The 11,566-nt window shown below is 52.4% G+C and overlaps 1 protein-coding gene across 1 annotated transcript; it reads left to right on the top strand.

The window, feature by feature from the left end:
* The first annotated feature begins 1,943 nt into the window (after positions 1 to 1,943).
* Positions 1,944 to 11,144, top strand: LOC148815266 (cortexin-3). The gene is made up of 2 exons (XM_088905181.1): positions 1,944 to 2,028; positions 7,539 to 11,144. Exon 2 carries the CDS (start codon positions 7,633 to 7,635, stop codon positions 7,867 to 7,869), a length of 237 nt encoding a protein of 78 aa, XP_088761307.1. The 5' UTR covers positions 1,944 to 2,028; positions 7,539 to 7,632; the 3' UTR covers positions 7,870 to 11,144.
* The last annotated feature ends 422 nt before the right edge of the window (positions 11,145 to 11,566 follow it).

The following is an 11,566-nucleotide window of genomic DNA, read 5'->3' as shown; positions in this document are numbered from 1 at the left end:
CCTGTACTGCATGTGTCTGTGTGTCTGTGTGCACATACTGCATGTGCCTGTGTGTCTGTGTGCACGTACTGCATGTGTCTGAGTGTCTGAGTGTCCATGTGCACGTACTGCTTGTGTCTGTGTGTCTGTGTGCACGTACTGCATGTGTCTGAGTGTCTGAGTGTCTGAGTGTCTGAGTGTCCATGTGCACGTACTGCTTGTGTCTGTGTGTCTGTGTGTCTGTGTGCACGTACTGCATGTGTCTGAGTGTCCATGTGCACGTACTGCTTGTGTCTGTGTGTCTGTGTGCACGTACTGCATGTGTCTGAGTGTCTGAGTGTCTGAGTGTCCATGTGCACGTACTGCTTGTGTCTGTGTGTCTGTGTGTCTGTGTGCACGTACTGCATGTGTCTGAGTGTCTGAGTGTCTGAGTGTCCATGTGCACGTACTGCTTGTGTCTGTGCGTCTGTGTGCACGTACTGCTTGTGTCTGCATGTCTGCGTGTCTGCGTGCACATACTGTTTGTGTCAGTTGTTCAAGTAGGCAGCTGCGTCAGCATGCGTAGGCTGCAAAGGAACAAGTAAAGGTTTATTCCTGCTGAAAAGAGCCACACACCCGAAGAGGGCTCCACAGCTGAAACGTTGTTTCTTTTCTTCTCTTTTCAGCATGGACTAAACCTTTACTTGTTCCTTTACTGTATGTGTCTGTGTGTGTACTGCAGGTGTATGTATGTGTGTGCACATAGTGTGTGCGTGCTTGTGTGTGGATGCCTATGTGAGTGCATGTGAACATGTGAATACCTTTGTGTGTGTGCATGCCTGCACGTACGTCTGTTTGTGAGTGTGTGTGTATCCGTGTGCTTTACCTGAAAGAGTAATCAGAGCCTCTGGGTTCAAAATATGTGAAAGAAGCCAAGGTATCGGCTTTCGACAACAAGGCTGGGTTATGTGTTCCAAACTCCCACCACTCTTTGTGTAAAGTAGCGCCTCCTGTCGTCGGGTTTGTATGCACTTCAACTGAGTTAACTCGGGTAACCGGGAGAGGTGAAAACGAGCTCTCCTCCTCTTCCTCCTTCCAGCCTCACCTTGGTTTTCCTGTCTTAGAGGTGCGGCGCAGCCCGCCCTCAGTCACCCGCTTGAAACCCACGCACTGCCCCCATCTCCAGACCTGGCGTCGCGCCGGGCAGCACCGTCGGAACCGGGATTCCCATCAGCGCTCGTCAGCGGGGCTGGAGGTGTGGGGGGGGCTGGTGGACTCGACTCGCTGGGCTCTGGCGGGTGACGGAGCTGTATTTTCCTCGGGCACGGCGCCGGTCGCGGTCTCACTCCTCTGTCGCTGCTGTTTTGGCTGCACGCTTGTTGAATTCAGAGGGGACTTTTCACAATTCCTGCAATGAGTGAGGGTGAGGCGTGGGAGTGGGTGCGGGGCCGAGGCGGGGCGCAGTGGGTGGTGGTGGTGGTGGTGGTGGGGGGGGTTAACCTGATCTATAAGTTTGCTGATTAATTCCCCGCCCGTGCGTGGAGTCCCCGACTCTCCCCTGTGTAAGCCTCCGGGGAGAAGCGAGTGCGGTAATACTAACGCAGAGGGGCAGTCGAGCGCTCCCGGGCCCCAAGTTTTGTCATCCGTAACACAACAAAACAACTCCACCCCCCCCGCCCCCACCACCAACACCAGCAGCCCCCCAAAATAGGGGAAAAAAAAAACGGCAAATGAATCGCCTCGCAGGATCGCCATAGCAACTGGTTGCCATGGGCGACGAGACACCGCTAGCTCCTCTTCTTGTCGAGGGAAGGGAAAAAAACTATGGGTGGAGGGAGATAGGAGATTCGAGAGAGGAATTGGGAGGGATGGATGGATAAAGAGAGAGAGAGGGTTGAGAGAGAGAGATAGAGAGATAGAGAGAGAGAGAGAGGGAAATAAGCAGGGCTAGCGGGTATATAAAACGAAGAAAAAGTCCTGCAGCCGTCATCTCAACGGGGAGAGAAAATCTCAGCCTGTTGATCGGGAGACGAGTGGCTACAGTACTCCTCCCCGCAGAGCAACACGCAGGTAAGCGGCCGGCGATGCGCGTTATCGGCAGACCCGGGACAGGGGGGCTCCGCTGTAAAACAACAGGAGCTTTTTGGGTTGTTTTTTTTTGGGGGGGGGGGGGCTGTGCAGGCGAAACTGACCGAAGGATGGGGGGCGCTTCTCTACAGTAGGCGCCCCAACGTCACCCCGGATTTGGGGCCGCGGGCAGGGCAGCCCCGGGCTCCTGGCATGCAGCAGTAGCTGGGTTGTATAACTGAACGCCCGGCGAGATCCTCGGCGTCCACCTGCCTGCTGCATTGTCACGCAGGACGCCAGACCCCCCTGCCTGCTCTGTGCGGGATGCGTTCCTTCCCGTTTTCAAAATCCGCTGAGCATGAAGAATCAAGAATTTGACTTCCATCCGGCTTCTGATTTTCGGTTTTCCAGTCAACTGGTTGTCTAGTTGAGGTCTGTGCACATATGCTGTGTATATATATAGTGCAGCTGTTTTTGTGAGAGAGAGAGAGTTCAAATCAATCCATTCACAGGTTCTGACAGCATAGATTCCACACCTGTTGTGTTATTTTCTTTGCAAAGTTGCGCAGAGGGGGTCCTGCTGTGTCGTCGTGGTACTCCCGGGGGTTGTGGGTGGGCGAGGGGGCCAGCAGAACCCCACTGTCTCTGCCGGTACTGGGGCGCGTTCTGGAAAGAGCTGGAGAGGTGAAGCAGCTACTCTTGTGTAAAAAGCAAAAGGTGTTTGTCTGCCCCAGCCCTCGGCTTTGTGCGTGTGCCCAGTCCGTCTGTCTGTCTCTGTGTCCGTCTGCACCTGTCAGTCTGTCTGCCTTTGTGTCCGTAATTCTCCTGCTGTTTGTCACTTTCCTGTGTTTGTGTCTGACAACCTGCCTTTGTTTGTTTGTGTGACAGCCCGTCTGTCTGTCAATCTGTTTGTATTTGTGTCAGTCAGTCCCTCTGTGTTTGTGTCTGTCTGTGTGGCAGTCTGTCATTCTCCCTGTGTTTGTGTTTGTGTGACAGTATGTCTGTGTTTGTGTCTGTCGATCTGTTTGTCTGTATTTGTGTCAGTCAGTCCCTCTGTGTTTGTGTGTTTGTGTGACAGTCTGTCTATCTGACAGTTTATGTCTGCCTGCGTGTCTGTCGGTCAGTCCGCCTGTGTGTCTGTCCGTCAGCCTGTCTGTGTGTCTGTCCGTCAGTTCGCCTGTGTGTCTGTCTGTTGGTCAGTCCGCCTGTGTTTGTGTCTGTTGGTCAGTCCGCCTGTGTGTCTGTCGGTCAGTCCGCCTGTGTTTGTGTCTGTCTGTCGGTCAGTCCGCCTGTGTTTGTGTCTGTCTGTCGGTCAGCCTGTCTGTGTTTGTGTCTGTCTGTCGGTCAGCCTGTCTGTGTTTGTGTCTGTCTGTCGGTCAGCCTGTCTGTGTTTATCTCGGTCCGTCTCTCTGCAATCAGCGATTCTCTCCCTGCCAAGATCTCTCCAGGGTTAAATTTCGAGATCAGTCCCCCTACACCCCGCCCCCGTCACACACATCTCTATTTTTTTGTTCTGTAAAATCTCGTGATCCTTGAAACCTGACTTCATTAAGCCGTCGAGGATCAGCGCCTAGCGAAAAGGAAGGCTTCTGTGCGACCAGGCGTGTCTCCAGGCTCTCTTGTAGCGATTGCGAGAAGTCAGATGAGGGACTTCATTGGCAGAAATGTAAATATAACCTGCGCAGCTCTGAGAGGACGGGCCCCGCCTGGTTTTCTCTTTCCAATGAAAAGACCTGCCTGCCCCCGACAGCTTCCTTGCGTATTTTACGTTTTATTTTAACTTAATGCCGTATTTGTCCACAGCGGGTCAATTGAGAACAGGTTCTCGTTGGCGGCGTGGGCATTGGGACCCAAGCTGCTCTCCCCAGAGCTCATCGGCAGTGTCCCACCCAGCATTCGAACCCCCAACCCTCCCGTCCGGAGCCTCTGGGGTCTTACCTGCGGGGGCGCACGCCTGGTGGCCGGGGGGTTAAGGCGATGGGCTGCCCCACTAATCCCTTGCGCTCTTCCCAGAGGGGTGTCCAATCTGATCTCGGCTCGCTCCCTTCCGGAAGCGTGGCGGCTCCGGGATCTTCCCAGCTCTTCCCTCCCTCCATCTTGTAGAGGGTTTCTTTTCTAATCGACACGTTTGATCAACAAGGAAGATCTTCTTCCCCAGGAGCTGCGCTGAAATAGATTTTACAGGGGCTTTGGTCTGACGTTCAAAGAAAGCCCACGGATGAGTTCGACGGACAGGCCGGCGATACAGCAATGCCAGCCACTGTTGTACACTCCTGTCCCGCCCTCGCAGCTCATTCCAAACTATGCCGATGCCCCACATATTGTTCACTGAAGGACGGCGGCCATTAGACAGATGGAAAGGCTTATTGAGCATTTAGGGGTACAGCAGCTTGGCCTAACCCTCCTGGCCAGGGGAGGAGGAGGCTGGGATCCCCCCTGCCGAGAGGGGAATGACCCAGGGGGCCAGCTGCGCAGGTGGAGGCGGGATGCAGAGGACGAGTGCGAGGGAGAGAAGGGGATCAGGGACGGTATTTATAGCGCTCGAGTGAGGAAATGACATAATGGCTGTGGCGCCTCATCATGCAAATCATCCGGGTTGTAAAAGAGAAGCCGAGGCGGCCGGTTCTGTCGCCCGGCAGGGTTGAAGCCGCCTCCCTGTATGACTCTGCCAGGAGAGCCTCGCTTGCAACGTCGTTTCTTTTGTGTGTGTGTGTGATCAACAGATGCACAGCAGGCTCTGGCTTCCAGGGCCTGGGCTGCTGCAACAGTTATGTAACACGGCCGTCGCTGGGTGAGTGTGCGCTGCGTGCTCTCAGATTTCCGCACAACTGCAGAAACCTCCGGTTATTCATTCCAGCGCGCACACGGGAGCCCAGATGGGCTGTGATTACTGTCACAGGTATCGGGGACAACGGGAGATCCCTGTCTGTTTCATCCTGAAGTGTCAGGCAGCCCTGCCACCATCCACACAGCGCAGGCTCCTCCGTGCGGCTGCACACGTCGCCCGCGGTGTGGCACAGAGATGGTGAGCGCCAGGCTTGAGGGGGCGGGGGGCAGGGGCGGCCAAGGGTTCGAATCCCTGCAGCAGACACCTCTGCTGTGCCTCTGATCAAGGGGGCTGTGCCTTGCTCCGACTGAGGCAGTCGGCCCCAGCTGTCACGTCTGTCAAAGACTTTAGCCCCCCCTGCTGCGCACTGCTGCACGGTCCCCGTGCTGTGAAAAACTGCTGCTTCTCTGCAAGAGTCTGAAAAAGACTCGAGCCTTAATGGGGATAAAGACCCAGGAATTGTGTGTCCAGCCCAACCAATTAGCGCAATGATCAATTCAGTTAATTAATGAAGTTCTCCAGTGAGAGTGTCCAGGACACTCCTATAGCACTCTCCAGGATCACCACCAAACCAGAAGTCGTTCCTCTTCTTCTTTGAGATAATAAGGTAGAAGTGTTTCAGAAACTATCATGCTGTTGCACTGTATTTATTTCATCCTTGCCTGGACCATTTGTTACACATATAATAAATACCACACAGTACCAGAACTGCTTGCTTAGCAAGGCCTGCTGGCTCCGTGCTCAAACTCCTGTAGGGCACATGGCTTTGAAGCACTAAATTACAGTGCTGGTCGTCGTTTTTTTCTGAACATGCCCCTTTGTTGTTTTTCCTCATTTGCTCCCTTTTCTTGGTCGTAAATCGGTAATTTCGGCAGACAACAACATTTTTTTAGCATAGACAGACAGGGTCCATTTATGAAATCGAAATTTGAATTTTCTTACTGTTTGAACCGGCAGAGATCCTTTTCGTTTCGAGCTCTTCAGTGCTTGGTAGTTTCAGAGTCTATTTTATCATATTGTAACCCTAAAGTACACAGATAGGTTGTAATGTAACCCTACAGGCCAGACATCGCTGGTCCAGTCTGGGCCGGGTCACACTGTAACCCTACAGTCCAGAGATCACTGGTCCAGTCTGGGTCACACTGTAACCCTACAGTCCAGAGATCACTGGTCCAGTCTGGGCTGGGTCACACTGTAACCCTACAGTCCAGAGATCGCTGGTCCAGTCTGGGTCACACTGTAACCCTACAGTCCAGAGATCGCTGGTCCAGTCTGGGCTGGGTCACACTGTAACCCTACAGTCCAGAGATCACTGGTCCAGTCTGGGTCACACTGTAACCCTACAGTCCAGAGATCACTGGTCCAGTCTGGGTCACACTGTAACCCTACAGTCCAGAGATCGCTGGTCCAGTCTGGGGTGGGACACACTGTAACCCTACAGTCCAGAGATCGCTGGTCCAGTCTGGGGTGGGACATACTGTAACCCTACAGCCAAGAGACTTTGGCACAATACAGGCAATCCTAATTTGCAGTCAGGAACAAGCAAGAAGCTGTCAAAGCATTTTAAAACCATACATCTCTAAGGCAGACCCTGTACTGCTATTTATTTCTATCGGTGTCCAAACCAGTGATGCAGTCAGCTACTTCCCAGCTCCTCATGAATCCATGAGTGCTAGGATGTATACTACTGGCCCAAGTAATCTTGTTTTAATTCATGGAAGAATGGGTATGAATGCTGTTAGAACGATACAGTGGAGCCTGGTTTCCCCTGTCTAATTTGAATTTCGCCTCTTCTAAAGTTCTTTAATTAAACCCTTAAATGGAGCTAATAATCTTCTCAGTCTGCTCTTTTTTTTGTTTCCAGCTCTTCAGTGCTTGGAGACGCCTGCCTACTCTCAATTTAAAAAAAAAAGTTTAATGAAGTTAATTATCAGTTCAATTAAAAGCCAGATTAAGTGATGGAGAGATCATGTGGACCGAGGCAAGTGGGATGATTGTTGGCATGAACACAGCGCCAAGCATTTGAGGGGCTTAGAAATGGGGGCAAGGAGAGAGCAGCTGTCTGGAGACTACAAGCCAGCCGATCATCTTTTGGGACTGAAGGCTGGGAAGAGGGGGATGGGTTTGAGCAAGAGGTATTGGATTTGGGATAGAATGCAAGGCGCTCGTTTTGGAGTTTGCGGGGCGTCTCCGCTCCCTGTCACCCAGCGGGACAGGGACACTGGTTCACGAAGGCGGGGGCGCCCTCTCCACATCCAGACGCACGGAGCAGTCAGGAGCCGAGACGCCGAGACCACAATCATTACTTGCTGCCTAGTGTCTCCGAGCTGCTGTGTGGTTATAGATGGGGCCACATACGACTCAGAGATGATTAATGCTGCACTGGAAACAAGCAGGACTGAAACTTGAATGAGTAACAGGAAGCAGCTCAGAGAATAATTCCCAGAGACAGCATCAGGCCCCAGTCAACGCGTATAGAGTGAGGGCTTACAAACTGAATTGGGAAGCTACAGGCAGAATCGTGCTTTTTATTTTCTTGAAATGGTGCAGTAAGGCTGTCCCGTTTTCACCTTGGGATTAAAATTGTTTCTGTTTCTTTTGGCTCACTATGGTTTCACTCTGACCTGCTGTGCAGCAGACAGTTTAAAATGTAGTAATATTGTTTCATCGGTTGATTTTCCCACAGGAGCCTCTGGCAACGCAGTTCCTAGCCACTCCCAAGATGGCCGCCTAAGACACACACCTTCCCCCCAGGGTGGGTGGTAACTGCCACTCCCAAGATGGCGGAGGAGCTCCTGAGCAGCACCCTGTCTGCCTCGGGCGCAGCCCTCCCCGTCCCTTCCTCTCTCACCCTGGAGCAGAAGGCTGCCTTTGTCTTCGTCTTCCTCCTCTTCATCTTCCTCGGCCTCCTGATTGTACGCTGCTTCCGGATCCTGCTGGACCCCTATCGCAGTATGCCCTCGTCCACCTGGACAGACTACATGGAGAAGGACACTTTCGATTACCGCATCGCCTGAGAGACGGAGGAGAGCCCTGCATCTCCTCCCCCTGATCCAAAAGGAAATCGCTAGCAGAGGAGGACGAGAGAGGGAGGAATACATGAATGACACAATGGCCCAAGAACACCAAGAACCAAGCAAACAGGCCATTGTGGTTTCAATGCGCTACTGGGCAAACAAAGTGTCGCCGCCCTGGTGGCTGCAGGAGACATGCATATTAGTTGTCCTCGTGTAGGAGAATGTCAGCTTCGGTTTCAACGATTCGTGACCTGCTGGTCACATGACGTTATTGAGGTAAATTGTGTATGTGTCACATGTCAGTCGCCGTCTGCAAAAGAAACTAAAATCAAATGTCATCTTTGGTCTTTAAAGTTTGGAGCATTCTGGTGAGAGCAAGGAGGGATGATCATGAGAGAGGATGCTGCCCTAATCTGCGCTCTATGGGGTAGGATCCTTGTGGGAAGCAGAGGAAAACTGCAAAACTGCAGGAAGAGATTCCATGTGGAAAATCCCAGCTTTGCAGATCACGACTCTCAGTGCGGGGCTGCATCACAGTACGAACGCTGGAAGGGTCTCGTAATAAGATTCATTAGGGAAGTGGTCAACACTGGAAGCACAAGGACACCGACAGTGATTGTGATGCCCCTCTCTGTCGAAGCCGAGTCAGTCATTCCTCCCCGGACATATTGCACCTGGAGATCTTGGGCTGTTCAGTATTTCACTTGTCTTGTGGTGCAATTTATGGCATCCAGTTTTAAAAGGTTCATTAGACTCCTCTAAGATTGTAACAATGCTCCAGGCAATCATAAAACTACAACAGTGAATGTGTCCTGAGATGTATTTGGACAAGAAGGGGGAGATAAAAGCGTCTCCCCGCCAGGAGGCCAAGTAAATTGGGTTGGGTGATCCCTTGCGGGGATGAGGGTCTTAAAATACAGGTATAAAGAAGAGGATCGGAGGACTCTGTGTATTAAGAGTTTCAATGTTTACATGTTTTTAAATCTTTATTCTCCGACCTCCTTATGGTGGCGACAGTGGGCTCATCCCTGCAGGTATCCCGATTCCAGCCCTGCCCCCCTCCGACTGCAGAAGCGCGGGCAGCGAGGCAGGAAGCAGGGGCCTCTGGGAGGGAGACCGCGGAGGAGCCGCACACCAACGATTTCTCGTATACCTCTGTCGAGTTTGTGCAGGCGGGGGCGGGGGGTTGGGCCGCCAGTATAAAGAGATTTGACAAGGTGGGAGCCGAGGAGCAGCGGGCGGGAAACGTGAGAAGGAAACAGTTTTGCCCAGCGAGAGAGGAAAACGGGGATTTCCTGGCATTGCCGGAATATGGAATCTGTTTTGCTGTCTGGCCCTAATCAAGTAACAAAACGGCTTCTCATCTGAACGGGACTTGTGGCCTAAACTGATGGGTAATGTGTGAGGGGAGAGGGCCAAACTCAGCCCAGGGTCAAACCTTGATTAAGGCGGAGAAGAAGGCACGATTCGGATAGGGAGCTTTTTGGGGGTGACTCACCTGGCTCCAGTCGGGGGCTGCTGGAATCCCCCCCTATCCTTCCTTTAAAGAGGGAAGAGCCAGAGAGGTGAGGCAGCGGGGGGAGAGAGGAGGGAGGGACACGATCATGTATTCGTGCCGCAGGGGGTGGAGACGGGGGGGGGGGCTCTCCTCCCGGGTCGTTGTTAAAATGGTCATACCGCACGCGAGAGCTGCCCGACCGCCCGCTTTGGTCCGCTCTTGGGCTCCCCCTGCAGGTCCGCTCGGGGGGGGGGGGGGGGGGCAGTGACGAGTCAGGTTGAGCGCCGCTGGGCGAACCCAAGTCGCGGCAGCGGATCAGAACCCAGGTGGCACAAGAGGAGCTAAAACTCACTCCGGGGGGCGGCTTTCTGACCCGGCTTCCTACAGCAGCCCCAGCCGGACCAAACCGCGGAGGCGAGGTCTGCCGGGGCGCAGTCTTTTAACATTTTGTTCCCTTCTCAAGCCGGCGGCTGCCCCCCCTCCCTCGGCCTCGTTTGCTCAGCCCGGCTCGTTAGCTCAACCTGGCTCGTTAGCTCTTATGCCTTACAAAAGTAGCTTGTTTACAGGTTAGCAGGCGGAGAAACAGCATTATTATGACAGGGGACACCACAAGTCGGGTCACTGGGATTTCTATTGCGACGTCTGTCTGAGGAACCTCATCCTCCACCTCCGCGGGGAGCTAAAGATGTGCATTAACTAGGGCTGCCAGTCTGAGACAATTTTTTTTATTTCTCTCTACTTGGATGACTTAAAATTGCATTTCTAATGCAGTTGCACGTTTCATATTTGATTCGCAGTCAGTCGCCTGGAACAAACAGGCCAGGCAAATATCATACAGCACCAGCACTGCTTGGCTAGAGAGGTCCGTCGTGCTGAATAACCCCACTGGGCAATCAGACAGCACTGAGCCCCTTTCTGCTCCAGACTCAACTAAACCCGGACTAAATCACAGTTCTGGTTTTCTTTTTCTACTCCTACTTTTCTTCTGAATGCAAATACGCGTTTCATCCTCTCAAATCTCCCTTTGTTATTTTTCCTTAATTCCTCCGTTTCCTAAGCATGCAGTCTGCAGACAATAACTTTAGTTTTTTTTATCAGAAACAAAACAGCAGCCGCCAAGCAAGAAGAGCAAAAGGAGCCACAAAAATAGATTTGTCTTGTTGTTTAAACCAGGTTCCAGTTTGGGCATATTGTAACCCTACAATCCAGAGATCGCTGGTCCAGTCTGGGCCGGGTCACACTGTAGCCCTACAGTCCAGAGATCTCTGGGCCAGGTCACACTGTAGCCCTACAGTCCAGAGATCACTGGTCCAGTCTGGGTCACACCGTAACCCTACAGTCCAGAGATTGCTGGTCCAGTCTGGGCCGGGTCACACTGTAACCCTACAGTCCAGAGATCACTGGTCCAGTCTGGACCGGGTCACACTGTAACCCTACAGTCCAGAGATCACTGGTCCAGTCTGGACCGGGTCACACTGTAACCCTACCTAACCTGCTGGCAGCCCTAGCATCCATCACAATTGTGCGCACTCTGTGTGCTTTAACTGAATGTGAACAAGGGTCTTTACTGCAGGTGTTACCAGAGTGCAGCAGAAAGCTGGCCCTGCGTTCACAAGCTGTGTCTCGGTGTTCGTAGCTCATTGTCAGCTCCTCGAGTCTGAATTATTCTGCTGTTTACTTCTATGGTCCAGCCTATTTTCAATCTGTAATATTTTTCCAAGTGTTTTGCATTTTGTTTCTTTGTTTTTATAATTAAAAGAGATATATTGAGCATTGAGTTTGCATTTCTTCTTTTTCCTGAACGTTTAAACCGCGTTCTGCACAGTCCCCGATATTTAATGAAGGAATTCTGGGTAACTACCTACCTTTTCCCGTTAATTAATTTTGGATTTTGATGATCCTCATCTCTAAGGATGTCCTTTCACGGTTCCCCAACTGTTCCTGGTTTCAGACCAGGAGCTTTTCAGACCTCACAGCTCCAGGCTCCGGGTTCTACTATGGTTTGAGGTGTCTGTTTGTGAGGAGTTTGCACGTTCTCCTCATGGCCATGTGGGTTGCCCCCAGGTGCTCCAGTATCACCCCACCTCTCGCAGACATGCAGCATTGCACTGGACTGGATTTGCCGCTCGAAGGAAGAAATCACGTGCGTGCGGAAAAGGAACAATGCCTTTGGAAAAGCTGAGTAGGATGGCCCAGGCT

This window comes from Atractosteus spatula, chromosome 25 (genome assembly GCF_055471065.1).
Source record: "Atractosteus spatula isolate fAtrSpa1 chromosome 25, fAtrSpa1.hap1, whole genome shotgun sequence".
In the NCBI taxonomy this organism is placed as follows: Eukaryota; Metazoa; Chordata; class Actinopteri; order Semionotiformes; family Lepisosteidae; genus Atractosteus; species Atractosteus spatula.
Note: the sequence above shows the minus strand (reverse complement) of the source record. Positions and strands in the feature narration are given on the sequence as shown.

Bases quoted from the DNA above. Each gene is read 5' to 3' on its own strand.
- LOC148815266 (XM_088905181.1), top strand. From the start codon at position 7,633: ATGGCGGAGGAGCTCCTGAGCAGCACCCTGTCTGCCTCGGGCGCAGCC.